This window comes from Acanthochromis polyacanthus, chromosome 2 (genome assembly GCF_021347895.1).
Source record: "Acanthochromis polyacanthus isolate Apoly-LR-REF ecotype Palm Island chromosome 2, KAUST_Apoly_ChrSc, whole genome shotgun sequence".
Lineage (NCBI taxonomy): Eukaryota > Metazoa > Chordata > Actinopteri > Pomacentridae > Acanthochromis > Acanthochromis polyacanthus.
Genome location: NC_067114.1, coordinates 30,547,264 through 30,565,855, shown reverse-complemented (window position 1 = coordinate 30,565,855; position 18,592 = coordinate 30,547,264). Strand labels below are relative to the sequence as shown.

At 43.3% G+C, this 18,592-nt stretch overlaps 1 protein-coding gene across 1 annotated transcript in view; it reads left to right on the top strand.

Moving 5' to 3' along the window:
• The first annotated feature begins 346 nt into the window (after positions 1-346).
• The window catches only part of LOC110952416 (potassium voltage-gated channel subfamily C member 1-like), a 98,588-nt gene continuing 80,342 nt past the window's right edge, over positions 347-18,592 (top strand). Inside the window, 3 exon segments of the mRNA XM_051942085.1 lie at positions 347-1,225; positions 2,375-2,455; positions 6,736-7,450. Of these exon segments, the coding sequence (XP_051798045.1) occupies positions 6,908-7,450 (543 nt within the window). The 5' untranslated portion in view covers positions 347-1,225; positions 2,375-2,455; positions 6,736-6,907.

Here is an 18,592-nt window from a genome sequence, read left to right as displayed (position 1 = left end):
AGAGAGAGGAGGAGGAGGAGGCAGAGGAGGTAGAGATATGAAAGGGAGACTGCTTTCACTGCAGCAAAAAACCCACTGACCGAACAGAGGGGAACAAGTACTGAGGTCTTTACTGAAGCACCTCAGCACAGAAACACTCTGGTGAAGGCACAAACCTGCATGTAAAGCAGAAAAAGCATCAAAGTCTCATTATGCAGAAGGATCCCTTTCACACTCACTCCACTTTTTTTGCACTGTGGGTTTAATTTTTAATGAATAGAATTTGCATTTTTACACCAAATCTGCACCCAGTAACCCACAAGAGAAGCATAAAGTCAAGACATTTTGCAAATTTATTAAAAATCAAAATGTGAAGCATGAGAAAACAGCGTGATCTGGACCTTTGGTGATTCATCCATCCATGTGTTGAACTATTTCTATACACAGCAGGGAATACTTGTTAATAAATTCCTGCTCCTAAATTATTCTAGCCATTATCATGCCTACTGGTTTTAATGGTTCATTCTTTGGCCACTATGACGGTGAAATCTGATCATTGCTGTATTAAAAGACTTTAACAAGGTTTGACTTGAAATGTTAAAAAATGTAAAATGTCTCTGAAATAAAAAACTTAAACACATCTCTGAGCTGACCAGTCCTTCAGTAAATGTCCTCAGTTACTCTGTGCTGCTGTCAGTAAATGTAAATAAATGTGCAGATGTATTTATATACTCTCCTCGGATGCCTTAGCCACATAGAAAACCTGACGCTGCGTTTCCAGGTCGTCCACAGAGGTTTAAAAAGGAGCCTGAAGGTCACTGAACCAAACATGTGGACAGTCAGAATATTTAGAAGATGATAAAAGCTAAAAATAAAACCTTTACACAGACAGACATGGTGTCCATGTTAGACAAAGACCCAAATGTCTGCCTCTGGATTCACAACAAGTGTCTCCAGTGATCAGGTAAAACATTCTGACCACTGAAGCTGATTATCTCCTCATCATTACATCTGTCAGTGGGTTGGATATATCAGGCAGCAGAGGAACATTTTGTCCTCAACGTTGATGTTAGAAGCAGGAAAAAAGGGAAAGGTGAGGATGTTATTAACTGTGTCTTTTTGTGTACGTTTGTTTTTTACCGACAGTTTTCACAGAAGTTTCTTGGAAATCTGAAAAACCTGGAGACTCTCATTCAAATTCTGAAGCGTTTTCATTCCTGCCAACTTCTCTCATAATTATGGGCTGGTAAGTCATAACTGTGATGGAAGGACTCTGATATTTGTGTTTGTGACTGCAGTGGGCTCCTGTAGACAAAAAACAAGGAGAATGAATGAATCTTTGCCATTACCACCGTACCATCTCGTCAGTTTAGCTCATCAACATCAGAACCGTTAGCTTCATTAGTGTGTCCTAGCCGTTTGTTGGACAATGAAGTGAAATTCCTTAAAATATGACTGAACAAACAAAGATTTCTGAGTGTGTAGCTAATGTCTGGTTAAAATGTTGAACTTATAAACGAGTCAAATGGGTCCAAACAGTATGAAGAGAGGGCGTGTACAGGATACTGGTCCCTCCCCATATGCTTAGGTTACTTACCTATAACTAGCTGAAATCCATGGATGATATCCTTTTACACTGAAAGCTGAAATACCCTAACCCTAAACCTAACCCTAACCGGGGAGTGAGTTGACCAGGTACCCATGTACACCCCCTGTCAAAAGTTTTAGGACACTGTCTCATTCAAATAAAGTAGAACCTGTCCTACAACTTTTGACAGGGGGTGTATTTCATCATATGGATGTGATCAGGGCAGGACTCTGATCATACATGTAAAGTTTCAGGCAGATTGGAGCATGTTCAGGGCATTTACACAGCATTTCAAATTTCATGGCGAAGAATCAAAATTCCACGGACACGCCCTTTGACTTTGGAAAAAGATTTTAATAACTTTGGATCATTAAGGCCTCCTGTATGTACTGGCCCAATTTGAGGTGAATTGGAGTTTCCCCCTAGGAGGAGTTCACTCTAGAAAAAAATGAAAAATGGGCAAAATCTGACATTCAACGCAAAATAGCTCACTTCCTGTTGGGTTTGGAATGTGGCTGTCACTGACTTTTTCGTTCAGCCTGATGTGCTGCATATGTGTACCAAATTTGGTAGATACACCCCCTGTCAAAAGCTGTAGGACAGGTTCTACTTTATTTGAATGAGAAAGTGTCCTAAAACCTTTGACAGGGGGTGTATATCTGGGAATAACTGAGGTTTGGCTGTAATTTGATTGGTACATTTTAAATGTTTACACCAATGCATCACGTGGTGTTTTACAGCAGATTTTGGGGAAAAAACACAGAATTGAAATGAAAAAAATCCCAGACTTTCTGTCTCTGTCACCAGATGACTGCAGCCCAACAGACTGACTGTGTCTGGAGCAAATAAACACCTGGATGAGAGAGAACTTTCTACAGTTAAATGAAGGTAAAACTGAGATTATTCTGAGGGTCAGCATTTGTAAACATCTTGAGACTGGAACTCTTAAAACCACAGATCAAGCTGGTAACCTTGGAGTGTTAATGGGCTCAGATTTAACTTTTTACAGCCCTATCACAGCTTTCACCAAAGCAGCTTTTTACCAACCCAAAAATATCAACAGAATTAAATGTTTTGTCTCCCAGAAAGACCAGGAGGAACTCATCTCTAGTAGAATGGATTACTGTGATGGCATTTAACAGAACTTTAGCTTCAGCTCATCCAGAACGCTGCTGCTGGAGTTTAACCAGGTTTTAGAGCATGTGGCTGGTTCAGGGTATTCCTCTGACTGAAGCCGTATTACTGTAGGTTATGTGAGCTCCAGTGACGTCGGTTTGGACTGTAGTGAAGCTCGATGCTGCAGACTGTCCTCAGCAGACCAACACAGCACATTAGCTCTGCACTGGAGAGAGAGAGAGAGAGGACAAGCAGTGGAGATGATAAGGAGAGGTGGAGAGAGGAATGGAGAGAATACTCGGTGTGAGAGAGAGAAAATGGGAGAGCACTAATGATCTGATGGTCTGCAGTCTTTTCTCCCCTTTTTGTGGAGCTCAGCAAATGCTGGTTCTGCTGCTGGCCTCCCTCTCCTGCTCAGTGGTGGAGGGACTATGTTGGAAAGGAGAGGAGAGAGAGAGGGAGAATGGGCGTGAAACACTCTATCATATCCCTCCTGCTCTGCTCTAATTGAGCCAAGTGTTTTAGTAGATTGAAAGACAGCGTGGAGGAAGGGAGTGAGGAGAGGAGGAGAGCTTTAGTAGAAGGACGACACTGAACCAAACCTTAATTACACCGTTTCCTTGTTCACTTAACCCTCCTGTTGTCCTCATTTACGGGCATCAAAAATATTGATTCCTTGTCTGAAAGAAAAAATACAAAACTTCAGCAAAAAACAACTTCCTAAATTTCGGAAAATCTACTAAACCTTCAGGAAGAAAATTCCGATAATTCCTTAAAAGATTTTTACTTAAAAAATCTCACAAATTTGGCAAGAAAATTCTTGTAAATATTTTCAAAAAATGAGTAAAAATCTTCAAAAAAATCCTAAAAAAATCTAAAGTGATTACATATGTATATCAGTAAAACTTATATTTTCTTTAAGAACATTGACCAAAAAACAACCAGAAAACAGCGAAACTCGCTGGATTTTGGTTGATTTTTTTTGTCAATGTTCTTAAGAAACTTTTTTTGAACATTTCTTTTTTTACACCTAAAAATGTTTAAAAATCTCCCACAAATGTTGAAAATGTGGACATCAGAAGTTTCACTGTGAAAATACTCCCTCCCACATTTTTAAACCTTAAAACAGGTCAATCTGACCCGTAGGGCAACTCGAGGGTTAACTACATTTATGTCTTTTATGACCTGAACCATTAATAAAAACCTGCTGACCCGAGCTGTAGGCCCATCAATAATTAAACCACTGACAGAATAAACAGCTTTAATGTTAATATTTCAGGTACAGTGTGCTTATAGAGTCCTGCTGCTCCTGTCCCAAAAGCGTCTTTAGGCTGACATGATCAGAAAATCCATCTTACAAACCCCCTTAAGCCTAAAAGCACTGAGATTTAAGACACTCAGAAATTACCGTAGATTAGCAGCATCTCCTTTCCCCTGATAGCAGAGGAGTCAGGACGGATGCTTAAGGAACATAAAAATACGCAGAAATAGCTTCTTTTTTGGAATGAGTGACCCTACCTACCTACAGGCCGCTGATTAAAACACACCGACTCCTGAGTCTAAGTTCTGACTCTACGAGCTGCTGTTGGACTTCAAACGCTCATTTTAATTGGTGCTAACATGAAATCCTCCGATGCTGGAAGTGAAAACAAAAAAACAGCCAGCAGTGAAAAAATCAAAAGGAAAAAATTATCAAAAGAAGGAAACGTGACCAAAAGCAGCTTCACTCTGATCCACGACGTCCACCGGCTGCTCAGAAGAGTCCTCCCTCTGGGAAAGTTCACTGCTTTCTGGAGGAACAAAGCGTCCAAAAGCTGCAGAATTATCCAGTGCAAAATGGTCCAACCTAGCCGACGCTTTCAGCTGATTTCATGATGTGAGTGCAGGTCTTCAGGTTTGAAGGGATCATAGATCAGAAAGCTGGAGTTAACCGTCTGGATGAGGAGGCCCGTGCTGCTTCTTATCAGTGGAAGATTAATGTGTCAGACTGCTATCAGAGATCGACTCAGGGAATGCAAATACAGTTTGGTGAGGATCAGGTGACGTCTGGTACAGATCAGAACTGGTATGGCAGTGACAAAGCTGAGAGGAATCTGAATAGTTTCAGCTGGTTTGGCTCAGAGACGCTGGCAGAGGAAGCTCTGACTAAACTCTGAATCTACGGGTGTTCAGGTGTTCAGTATTGAAAAAACTTCCCATCAATCTGTGTTCGTAAGCAGATTTTCAGTGCTGGAGTGCCTGAAGAACGAGCTCACCTCAGGGCTGAAGGTATTTTGCACCTGTTCCTCCTCTACAACACATCAGCTCACTGCTACAGAACTAATGACATCCTCAGTAAGTCCCCATATTAAATGACAACATGGATTATTTCTCTGTGGCCTCTATAAAACAGCACATAGATTTTTGATCGGACATGAAAGCAGCATTCATCTACCAGGAAAGGAGGCATCGAGGAGCGATCTCTGCTGCTAAAATGGTGTTTTTTGTTGACTCATCCATTAAACTGAGATGTCTTCAGTGTCATCTGGCCGACAGCCAGCAGATGTTCTGCATGAACTGTGCTCTCTGCTGCCTGGGAAAACATGTCTAAAGAGTCTAAGAGTGATTATTGTTGAGAAATGCATCTACTTTGGACAATTCCAGCCCGTTAAATGGAGCATTAGATCACATCACTCCTATACATGTGGACCTTATGGGTCTGTGGTGGAGGTTTTACATTCACTGGACACGATGGAACATTTTTTTTAAAACTAGAGTTATAGTCTGACTGTGTCTCCTCGACCCCTCAAGCCTCCAAATGTGGATTGTTGTTCCCTTCTCAGTGCTTTCTGAGCCCTACAGAAGGTGAGGGAGGTTCCTGCTGGCCCAGATGTATGGGAACAACGTGCACTGCTGACGCCTGGTGAGTGGTAGAACAACATCTGGATCCAAGCTGGGCTTTAGACTGTAGGATCATTTTAGTGGTCAGAGATGGAACTGCAGGTCACATGACCCCCAGAAGATCTAGGAGAACCATGCAGATTTGTTAAGTTCAGTATTAACTGCTCCCACTCTTTGCAGCAAAACCTTTCCTCTTCAGTCACCAGCAGAGCAGTGAGTACAGGAAGTCCACCAGTTTCCTGAAGTACGTTATCTTTCAGCACAGTCCTGTTGTCTTTCTGCCTGCAGCCCAGATTCATGTCTTCCACTTTATTTAGCTGCTCATCTGTGGGCTCCAGTTCCAACAGAGCCAAAATCAGACTGGAATGGCTCACAGAACCCCGGATTCATCTGGTGAGTTTCCAGAGTCAGACTCATGCATGTAAACAGACTGGTGTGTCAGGATGAGGAAGCATTCGCTCAGCTGGAGGGAGATCCCCTATAACCTGGTCAGCAGAATGGCTGCAGCAGTCTCCCAGATGGACCCGCTTCTGTGTGACTCATTTCCTTTAGTCTCTACAGCGGAGGCAGAAAGTGCAAAGTAAGCATGACCGACCGACTCCAGTGGAACCAGTTGGGTGATGTCACACCTCATTAGATCCCCCTCTGTGTTTTTATCATGACAGTGGAGGAGCAGTTTCTCACTTTAGTGGAGAAGAACTTGACCTCTGGGATCAACTGGAGCTCTGACAGTAAACCAGACCTCATTAACTCACTGGATGGGAGGGAATCTATGCAGCCAGATTCAACATCTGGTGGAAATCCTGAAACCAGAGTCTAGTAGAGCAGCATGGTTTGGTTCACAGATCACATATGAGTCCGGTATCTATACTTATGGTCATGTAGTTTACTGTTATCTCTGTGTTTGAGCTGAAAAAAATCCACTTTATTTCTTTGCAGTTCAATCCAAGGATGCCGGGAGCCAAAAAAGAGCAGAATATAATTAGATTTGCTCAGCAGAGTGGCGCTTTCTGAGCTGAACATCATCAAACGATTCAATAATATGAATTCAATCAATCAATCAGACGGGCAGTCATTCAGTGGCAAACCTATCGATTCATAAAATCCGCATCCCACACATTCTCTGTGTCACACTCTCTCCTGCAGACTCCCTCTCCTCTCTCTCTCATCAGGCAGACTCCTCCTCCCCCTCCTCCTCTCTCCTCCTCTCAGTTGGCTCAGTGACTCCTTACCGGGACGGTATAACAGAAGCCTACAGAGCGGGGACCGGCGGTGGATGGGGAAGGGCAGTAGCCGCAGCAGCAGCAGTCGGGCGCACCGACCGAAGCATGCTCCAGTGCAGCCATGACTTGCTCGGCGTCAGATAGCGAGAAGATCGTGATCAACTGCGGCGGGATCCGACACGAGACCTACCGGAGCACCCTGAAGACGCTGCCGGGGACGCGCTTGTCTTGGCTGACCGAGCCCGACGCCTACAGCAACTTCGACTACGACCCCAAGTCCGACGAGTTCTTCTTCGACCGCCACCCCGCCACCTTCGCCTTCATCCTCAACTACTACCGCACCGGGAAGCTCCACTGTCCCAACGATGTCTGCGGGCCGCTCTTCGAGGAGGAGCTCGCCTTCTGGGGCATCGATGAAACGGACGTGGAGGCGTGCTGTTGGATGAACTACCGGCAGCACCGCGACGCCGAGGAAGCCCTGGACAGCTTTGAGACCCCCGAGCCGGACGCACCCGAGGACGATCCGGCGCTCACCGGCGGGGCGGACGGAGACCTGAAGCGGCTGTGCATGCAGGAGGATGGCCGCAGGGCGACGTGGTGGGAGGTGTGGCAGCCCTGGATGTGGGCACTGTTCGAGGACCCCTACTCCTCCAAATACGCCAGGGTGAGTGTCCGCACAAGTTTACTCTACACTCCGTACCCTGCTCTCCTTCTGTCCTTCTCTGTTTTACGCGCACTGCAACTCATCCGTGTTTGGCACCGCTTTGGACACTGCGCATTGTTGCGCGTAAAGTTACTCCTTAAACTGTTGGAGGGATGCTAAGGTCACTGCGCTGCGAGATTTTTTAAAAGTAGATAGATAGATAGATAGATAGATAGATAGATAGATAATGCGCCTCGTTCATTCTCATTTCCATGCGTTTTTTGTCCCTCTGCTGTTCGTTCCCTTTAATCTCCCACTGATGCTGTGTGAGGATTCTGCTGCTGCGTCTTTGCGCATAATTTCATCCTTATCGTCCTCTCTCTCCTTCTCTTCTTGCTTCTCTCTCTCTCCAGTGCGCCAAATTATTCCTCCAGCAGAGCACTGAGCAGTTTTAACGTAATTTAATTACCCTAATTCAGGCTCCAGTTCTCTCCAGTATCAGTCTATATTTTGTGCAAATGGATCCACAGTCAATTAATCAACTTGAAGTCAGTGGCTCTGCATCAATTCATCTGGTTTCATTTCTATCTAGGGGAACTGGAATAAAATCCTGAGAGCAGCAGCAGAATCTCACTTCATGCAGTCTGTAGCTGCTCTGTGTGCCGGCATGGCATCTGTACCTGCAGAGACTGTTCGTAATGATGTATAAACACTGCTCCTCCTGCTGTGTCCATCAGAACTGGTGTGTAATATTTGGTTTTTTGCTTTAGTGTTCTGGTGAATGAGACTGCAGCAGAAACATCAGATGTCATTCTGTATGTGGAGTCTGATGCTGCGGGTTTGGATGAAACGCTCTGCAGTGATCTACTGCACAGAATTATTTAGAGGAATTCCTTTAAGGATCCCGTGAAGCTGGAGGTGCAGGTGTTGCCTCCGTACCACCCAGCTGCCCTGATGACATTCTTATTACATTCTTTTCTGTCAGCAAAAATGTTGAGTTCTTAGAAACTGTAAAGTGAAGATGAGAAGCTGAGTTCATGGTCATGTAGCAGGAGTTTGTGTCTCCTGGCAACTGTTGGAAAGGTTTGTCCGCCCTAGCTCCTCCGAGCATTGGAGCCTGGCAGCATCAGGGGGTCAGGAGGGGTTAGAAAGACCAGCACATTGACCACAAATGTCTCATCTGACACTTTTGGGACCGTGTGGCCATTTTCAGAATCATACAAAGTGGAGTACTCATCTTCAGGCGACTCATTGTGGAGGTCCTGAGATTTACAATGTAGATGTTCTGGCAGGTTTAGAGTCAGTTTTTCTGGGCACTGAGTCCATGAGGTCCAACAGAAGACCAGACATGTCAGGAGATTGTCCAGAGCTAAGGATGGCTGGAGTTGGACTCTTAGCTTAGCTGATGATATTCACTGGTTTTAATTTTGGCTACCATAAACATTTTGGTGTTAGCTTCCCTGGCTCAGTCCTCAGGGACGGATCAGACCAGCCAGAGTACGGCTTTTAAACTCACTGCAGAACCTCTTAGCACAGTTTTTAGGCGTCAGTGAACAAAATGTCATTTCGAGTATTCTGTCATATTTGTGCAGTTTCAGCTTTTACTTCTGAGCAGCTAACAGTTCCACGGGAGTGTATGGGATTGTGTGTCCAGTACAAACAAACTGTAACATTTATGTCCTCTAAATAATTACTTTTAAAATCTGTAACTGATCTTTTTCCCTCCATACATGCAAACATTTTAAACATAATAAGCTACGACTAATTAGCAATTAATTTTTTTATCTGTTAAACCCAAGTTGTTAATTTGGGCCTTACAGATGTGGAGCTGTTTCTTAGTCAACAGATGAGTCTGTTTGTGGCGCCTGGATGTGATAGATGCATGTGTTTTATATGTCCAGTCTCCTCCTGTTGATTGTTGAGCTGAATCCGGTACGATTCATAAGATGCAGCGCTTCATTCGTTTAAAAAAAAAAAAAAAGGTGTGCTATCACTTAAGCTGGTTAGAAGTTTTTCATTTTATTATTCTCACTGAGTTTCTGTGCAGCTGGTTTGGATCTCTTATTGTCTGTTTTGCTTTACAGCACACAGGTAAAGAACTACAAAGTGGTCTCATCTGGTGTTAAATATACTCCTGCTGGTATTTTAGCTGCTTCATTTCTGTTTGTAAAGTCTGGGTTTGAGCTCATGATTGTGAGTTGATGGTATATTAATACCATCAACAACACTTTGTTGCTCAAAGAAATAATACAGTCAGTTCTTGGCAGTCAAAAGGAAGGAAATGAAGAATTTCAAGGGTTCTCAGAGTTCAGTTTGCTGCTGATATTTCCAGTCAGTGATTCAGTCTCCCTCTGCTTCGCCACCTTTCTGCTGTACTCCTGTTTTCTGTAATTATCCTCTTTGTATTTTCCCCTCCTCTCCGTTTCTGGCGTCTCTACCTCTGAACTCATTTTCCCCTCATCATTGTCATCCCTCTCCTCTTCCTGAGCTGTCAGTCCTCCTCTTCTCACCCGTGTCTCCCGCTGCTTCCCTCTGCTTAATTGTCTCTAAAAATCCATGGCCATTTGCAGAGACGGAGACCAGAGCTGACCCGGATCACTGTGTGTTGAGGCTGTTTTCTGGGGACTCTGCTATAAGACCAGAGACAGCATATTGACTCAGAGACTTAGGATGGAGACGCACACACGAACACACACATACAACCAGGTGTGTGCACACTGAGTCAGTAAACACTGCTAACCACCGCACATGTGAAACTGTAGATCCAAGACAGACACAGGCTTCTGCCAACAGATAGAAACTCATTCATAGTTATCATGGTAAGAAGTTGTGTTTACGATACATTTAAGAAAGTGCAGCTTCCACATATTACAGTCTGTTGGTCATCAAAGTAATTATACCACTTTCCAACAGCAGGTGTTGCTTTATGCAGGTAGATCACGCTCAGTGGAAGTAGTTTGTGCTGATAGATTACCATCATGTGCAAATGTGGGAATTGGTTTCGTTACTTAATCAGAAGAGAAGTACTTTGTTGGCTAAACCACAAATGTGAGTCTGGACGGTGCGTTTTGTTCGCCATCCATCCACCCCAACCACCTCCTGTCTGATCCGGTGCAGTTCATAAATGCAACACTTCATTCATCTAGAAAAAAGCATCGCCTCTGAATATAATCCAGCCGGTAATTAGATTTCACAGCACAGCATAACTGCAAAAACAGTTTACCTACTGTACACAGGATATGTGTATTCCTGAGTCTTGCAGAATTATCTGGTCTTGATCAGCTAGCCCACAGACGGATGATTCTGGTCCAGTAAAATCCAGTGAACTTGGCCTTACTACATACATGATGTCCAAAACGTGTACACCTGAAGTGCTGCATCTTTACCAGCAGCAGGTTTTGGATTGTTTTTCTTAATTTCTGCTTGGGCTTCCCTCTCATTCTGAGCACTGATTTACTTCAGGAAAAGAATCTCTAACCACTAATCATTGAACATTTTCTCAGGAAGAATGTAATTTCTCTGAGGACTTTCATTTTCCTTGAGAAAAAGTAAAATAACAAACCACTACTGGCGTCCAGATGTTCTCAGCGAGTTACATCACTGAAATGTGTCTACACATGTACTTCTTGTGTACAGGTAGTCAGAAATGTGGCAGCAGTTTGCAATATGAGGGAGTGTGTGGTTCCTCAGAGAACCTCTAGTTTATATCAAATCCACTGAATGAAGAAGAGAAACAAAATATCTCCAGTAAGAGTTTGGATGAAGCAGCTGCAGCTTCTTACAGCAGATGTCCAGCAGCTTTATCATGCAAAAAACCAAAAAAAAACAAAGCTGGACTTGTCCAGATAAGTGATCGAACAACCCAGAGTGGGGTGATGGTAAAAATGTTTTTTTTAAAAAGACAAATGGAAATCCTGGTTGGGGAGGAGAGGCTGGGGCAGCTGAGGTGACTTTGAAAGTGTTGCAGTCAATAGTTTTGGTGCCAACGCGGTGACATAAGGATGGGGTTGGAGGTGGACGGTCACCACAGCAGCAGCAGCCTCAGGTAGGCTCAGGTAGGCTCAGGTAGGCTCAGGTAGGCTCAGGTAGGCTCAGGTAGGCTCAGGTAGGCTCAGGTCAGGTGGGTGCTTGTTTGTAGCTGATTAGCTCACTGGGGACCAATGAGGATGAATCTAGTCTGAAGCAGAATCAGGAAATGTTGGGTGTTGGAGCAGGAAGACAGAAGGTAACGTGCATGTGTCCGTTAAACCTTCTCTTAGAGCTTTCCTCTGCTACTCCAGCCTGAACACTCCTCCCCCTCCTCCCTTCCTCCTCTCATCACCGCTGACAGCTCTGGTGCTTTATTACCACGATTCCAGAGCTGAGTGCTGGATTGCTTATTATCGCTATTCAGTCCCCCCTCCTCTCCTCCTGTTCCTCCATGTGCTCTCCTCCTCCTCCTCCTCTCCCACCCCCCAGCTCTCTGCTTGTGCTATAGCGTAATACTGCAGTCCCTGTAGTAGCTGACTGCGCTGTAGTCTGCTGCAGAGGAGGAGGGAGAGAGGGGAGAGAGGGGAGGCAGCGGCAGGACGGGAGGTGTTTCTGGTGATGGAGGGGCTTTGAACTCACAGTCAGAAGCACTAGAAGGAGATAAAGAAGGAAAGGATGGAGGGTCACTTTCTGCAGCACCTCATTTCTGTTCCCGTTGCCCCTCCTCCTCTTCTTCTTCTCCTTCTTTTTTATTTCCTCCCGTTTTCTTTCCTGCTGAGCCGGCAGCTGGCATGCTCGTATCCGTGGATCGATTAGGTCTCAGCTCTCCTCATTCAGGCAGACGTCTCAGCTGAATGGTGCTCCTCTGTAAGCAGAACCTTCCCACACTCATCCTTCCTCTTCTCACGGAGTCCCTCGTTCCTTCCTCCTCGTAGCGGGTGTGATGGCAATTCCCAGTCCCCCAAGATGAGAAACAAACACACACCGACTGTACGGACACACACACACACACACACACACACACACACACACACACTCACTCACTCACTCACTCACTCACTCACTCACTCACTCACTCACTCACTCACTCACTCACTCACTCACTCACTCACTCACACACACACACTGACTGTATGGGCACACACACACACACACACATGTGAGTGTCTTGCTATCATTGTAGGGACTTACCATTGACTCCCATTCATATCTAACCCCTAACCCTAACCAAACCTTAACCCAGACCAAAACAATGGCTAACCCTAAAGAAACGTTTTTGCACTTTTAATTTTTTCAGTAACAACAACATGGCCAAGAAAACACTGTTTAAACTTGTGGGGACCGAAATGAGGTCCCCACAAGTGACATAGTTTTCAGTTTTCCTACAGTTGTGGGGACATTTGGTCCCCACAATATAGCAAAAACATGGGCACACACACACACACACACACACACACACACACACACACACACAGACTGTACGGCCACACACACACACACACACACACACACACACACACACACACACACACACACACAGACTGTACGGCCACACACACACACACACACACACACACACACACACACTGACTGTACGGCCACACACACACACACACACACACACTGACTGTACGGCCACACACACACACACACACACACACACACACACACACACTGACTGTACGGCCACACACACACACACACACACACACACTGACTGTACGGCCACACACACACACACACACACACACTGACTGTACGGCCACACACACACACACACACACACTGACTGTACGGCCACACACACACACACACACACACACACACACACACACACACACACTGACTGTACGGCCACACACACACACACACACACACACACACTGACTGTACGGCCACACACAAAGTCCTCGGTGGCTCTGTTGTGTCATTTCGACCTGGTTTCAGCATCCTGGTTGCACATGTGTTATTTGGGTTCGTCAGTGTTCTGTTCTGCTGTGATGTGGTGCCAGAGAGGAATAACTGAGGTCCTGCAGCTAATATTAGAGTCTCTAATGGCAGAATAGCAGGAAATTTACTAATGTGAGTCCGTTTAGCAGCTAGTTATGTGAGGACTGACTGCTGAGGGTTCTAATGTCAGATAAATATTTCTGCAAAGCAAGACCCAGAGAGTTTGGGCACCACTGGTGGAAATTTTTGAATTATCTTTTCATTTTTGAAGCGAAAACAAGTAAATAAAACCCCGGCATGAAATGGATATATAAAAATGAGCCTTTCCTTTATTGTTAATAGAATTACTTTTAATTTAATGAACTAATAACAGTAAATAACACGTTAGCATTTGCCCGTTCATTCTACTCGTAAAATGTCAAAATTTCAGTAACCATGAGGCCTTAATTGACTGGCTAGGACTGTGTGGATTTTCATTAGGAATTGTCAGCTTGATCAGGCGATAAATGGTTGAAATATTTAGCTTGAAGTAAAGTATGGAGAAGGGAAATAGTAATGAAAATTTCTGAAACAGCTAAAAGTAACTTCAGAAATAAAGAATGGAGAGGGGAAATAATAATGAAAATCCTGTGATATATTTCTCAAACAGCTAAAAATAATTTCTTAAATAACTGTAGCAAAAAATATAGAACAAGGTCAAATAATTTACTTAAAACGAGTGATAAAAGGCTTTTTTAGACTAAGTTTGTGTATTTTGCTTCATGTCTGGAACAAATTGTTCTCAAAAGATACAAAAAATATAAATAGTATCAGAAAAATCTGTGATATATGGATTAAAAAGTAATTTATCAATAGTTGAAATAGCTAAAAGTAAGTGATAAAATGGAGCAAATAATTAGCTAAAAATGAAAAATTAAAGTGCAGACAGACAGAAATTGGTCAGTAGTTGGAATTTGAAACCAATATAGAAATAAAAATATTAACTAATTTTTCATTAACAGGTGAAATAGTAAATAAAAGTATGTAATTTATGGTTAAAACAACTAAAAGTAATTTACACGTAGATAAATATTTAGCAGAATGCAAGTGATAAATGGCTAAAAGTTTTTAGTTTTTTCTACAAAGACAGCAGCAGACAGAAATATAAAGGAACAGACATGCAAATGAAAACAAACAAGGATTAAATGCTCATCATGGCTGTAATTATGATGGTGAAACCTGTTAGAGCAGGTGTGATTAAAATAATGAAGCTACAAATAGTAAACAGAAAATATCAACTAAAAGCAGTTCTTCAACAGATAGAATCCAAATAAATGATGAAACTGCTTCTTCCTGCTTCCTGCTCTTCTAAATGACAGCAGAACAAAAACTAGACCACATTAACCCGATCGATCCCTCAGCCTCACTCAGCTGTGTTAAACACCGTCTGCTTTAAAATCAATTGGAATGAACACATCTGGAACATGCTGCATGATGAGGAGCTTTGGGATTTCCCGTCAAAAACAGTCTTCTGGTCCTTCAGTTGAGCCAAATTAAACATCCAGACATGAGACTGATGCTCTTGTCATCTCATTTCCTATGCCTGATCAAAGTTATTGGCAGACTTGAATTTCAAGGTCATAGTTCAGAAAAGCTTGAATGCAAATCAACCATCAAAGCACATCTGTAGAGCTTCATGGACAGAAAGACAAGGTTAAAGACTTCCATAGATAAACTGCAGTCTGTATTCTGTGGACAGATGAAACCAAAGTTGTGGAATGCGGTGCTTTAGTTTTCTTAGACGTGACCAAATGAAACCCGCATGGACAAGAACACCAAACCTGCAGTAAACATGATGAGGTTCTGACTCTCTGTGGGGATTTCTTCTTCTGTTACTCGAGGCCCTGAATGCATCAAACTAATAATAAAGATTTCCAAAGCTTTCTAAATGTGTTCCACACCGTCAGAATATCAGGTTAGAGGTGAAGGTAACAAACCAAAGGACTCGTCCAGCAGCACAAAAGACTGGTTAAAAAGAAAAAGATGAACATTTTTCATCTGTTTGCCAATGAATCTAGTACTAAAATCTCAATCAAACCCTTTGGAGGGAGCTGAAATCTGCAAAAAGAACTCCATATTTAAGATTTTAAGTGAGAGAAGCTTCCATCTGACAATGAATGGTATTTAGATGCTGTCATTGGTGCCAAATGTTCTTCAGACAAATTCAAATAAAGGGCACCCATGATGCATAATGTTAATCTATTTTCTGTCACCTTGGACATACTGCTTTCTCTGCATTATTCCCCACATATTCTGTATTTGTAAGGCGGCAGTGCCAGTAACCGGGTCTGTAAGTCTGCTACCCAGAGAAGCTGCTGTTCCTTTAAGAGTGAAGGTGAGACAGGTGGCCAGTGGGTGGAAACTGGCCCCATTTATTAACCGATTCACCCAAAAAACAATGACTGAGCCAGTTTTATTTATGGATCGGGTACATCGCTTCCAACCGCCGGTATGGAGCCTGGGAACGTCTGCAGGATCTTCAAGCCTCTGCAGCAAAACAAGCAGAAGATGAGATTCTCTTACTTCTTTTCCCCTCTTTTTTTCTTCTCCTGACGTTTTTCCTGCTGTTTTTAAAAACCTTTAGCGCTGCTCTCTCTCCCCCCTCCCTCTCCGGTGGTTTCGTTGCGCTATAGGCAGTATATCCACCAGGGTCCCCCTTCCCCCTCTGTGCTTTTCAGGATAATGCTGCGACAGTGCTTTCTTTCTCCCTGTGTCGCCCATCACAGCAGAGAGAGAGGGAGGGAGAAGGGTGAATGTAAGAGGAGAGAGTGCAGAGCGAGGAAGAGGGACACCGTACTCTATTTGATGACATGTCAAGAAATAAAGCGTTTAACCTCTGAGTGATCTTTACTGTCCTCCCGCCTCGCAGGGGGTCAACAACACCGTCAACCAACGCATGGCGGCTCTGCTAAACGCAGGGGTGCATGCATTAGCAGAAGCAGCTAATTGAGCGCTGACAGCAGCTTGTGCAGCGAGCCTGGATCCGTCCTGTACACATGCAGCTGATTACTGCAGGATGATCCGCTGTGACGTGCTGCTGTGCGTTTGAGTGTGTGTGAAAGGGAGGTGAGAAATGCTGCTGATCTCATTCTAGTGGCTGCGTTTAAGCACCCTTATTTCCTCAGTGTTGGAGTGTTTACTCTCTGGAGACCAGCTATGGCTTCAAGAAAACCGCGAGCAGCTGCTGCAGTCCTTCCTAAACGTTCACATCGTCCCCAAACAGAAAAAATTGCTTCCCTTTATAATAATTCTGTCAATATTCTCTCAGTTCTGACTTCTCTCTCCTGAGTGTGAGTCCCCTTCAGTGAAAATCCTTTTTTTTGCTTTACCTCGTTAACGTGTCTATTTGGTGTTTTATTACTGGAAGACACATCGTGAGCGAACTAAGCAGTCAGTGCCATTGCTGAGTATTCAAGGTCGACCTTGAAGCTGCAGTGTAGTGATGACGGTCTCTAAAACACAGATTCAGACTTCTAGGGGTTCATATATAACGAACAGAAGGAACCAATGCTGTTAACTTGCAGGTTTGGAGTTTTGGTGTCGTTCTTTTTTGGGAAAATTAGAACCTAACCCTTGAAGGTATGTGACTAAATTGAGCCAATATTATAAACAGAGTAGGGTATTACAGTGTTTCAGTAGGTGAGCTGGTGTGCTCAAGCTGCTGCAAGTGTTAGAGGCGCTGGTGGAAAGAGATGACAACTGAGAGCACATTTTAAAGGATAAACAGTGTAGAATTACATTTAAACCACTCAGGAACAAAGCCTCACTGCCATTCTAAAGGTTGGGGTCGCTTGTCCTTATTTTTGAAAAAAAAAGCATTTTTTGGACAATGAAGATAATAAATGAATGATAAATCCAGTGTAGACATAGTTAATGAGGTAAATGACCATTGTAGCTGTAAACAGCTGATTTTTAATGGAATACCTCCATAGGGGTACAGAGGAACATTTCCAGCAACCATCACTCCTGTGTTCTAATGCTACATTGTGTTAGCTAATGCTGTTGAAAGGCTCATTGATGGTTAGAAAACCCTTGTGCAGTTATGTTAGCACATGGATAAAAGTGGGAGTTTTCATGGAGAACATGGAATTATCTGGATGACCCCAAACTGTTGAACAGTAGCATATATATGTGTGAATTTTTAGTGATTAAATCAATGAAAATCAAAGAGTTTTAAAGACTTTCACATTGTTTCATTTATAAAAAAAAAAAAAAAATGATCGTCAATTTCCTTAAACAGCCGGGGCTTGAAGTTTTTGATAAGTGTGAGAAATGACACATTGGTCATGGACTATTTTCAGTGGTGGATTAATCCACATTTAGATTATTTTGAGCTCTTTGAGCATTTCTGGCTGCAGGATTGAGCTAAGTTCAAATGAAGTCTCTGTCCATGTTAATGAAGGGACATGTCACACAGCATATGTTCTTTTCTCAGGATTTTCACTACTTTAAGTTCTTATAAAACAGAATCAAATTCGATGTTTCTTCCCCTTTTTAATTTTCGCTAATTAATTTTCTAATTTCTGCAGAGAAATGTCACACTAAGTATGACTAACAGGATGATAAAACTAAACGTAAATAACCCAGATTCAACTCTTTTTGCCGTTCTTCTGTAGAAATTACATTTTAGCTTTCAACTGCTCCACCTTTAGGGTTTAAACGTGTCACTTATCAGGGCTGCAGTGCCGAGGCAACACAAAAGATCACCAGACAGTTAACATGCACCAGATTGTTCACACAGAGTTGTTCTGAATGTAAATGCTTCTCTGTGGGGTCAGTGAAACCCCACATATACCTAAATGTCCATCCTAGCCGCATCCCGCTGAGTTTTAGTGCTCCATAGTGTCATAAAAACATATGGTTTTGACCGCAGTCATCATTCACACCATCACTAAAGATGTCATGTCTGTTAAGGGGAAACAGAGGTTGTTTCAGGCTTTAGAACAAACTGCAGAGGGTCAGCCTGTCCTTCACAACCAAAATAGACCAAAACAGCATCAGTCAGGATTCCCTCTCGTGTTCCTCTATAGGAAAAGTTGTTCTTGACTCAGCAGCTGGTATGTACTCTAAAGCTGTATCCTCACAGCCCATTACAGCTAACAACAACATATGCTCTGCTTACGGTCCTGTTAGCAAATAACAACAACCCGCAGCAACACAAGGACTGCATCAGTCACATGCTCGGACACGTACGCGCTCATACAC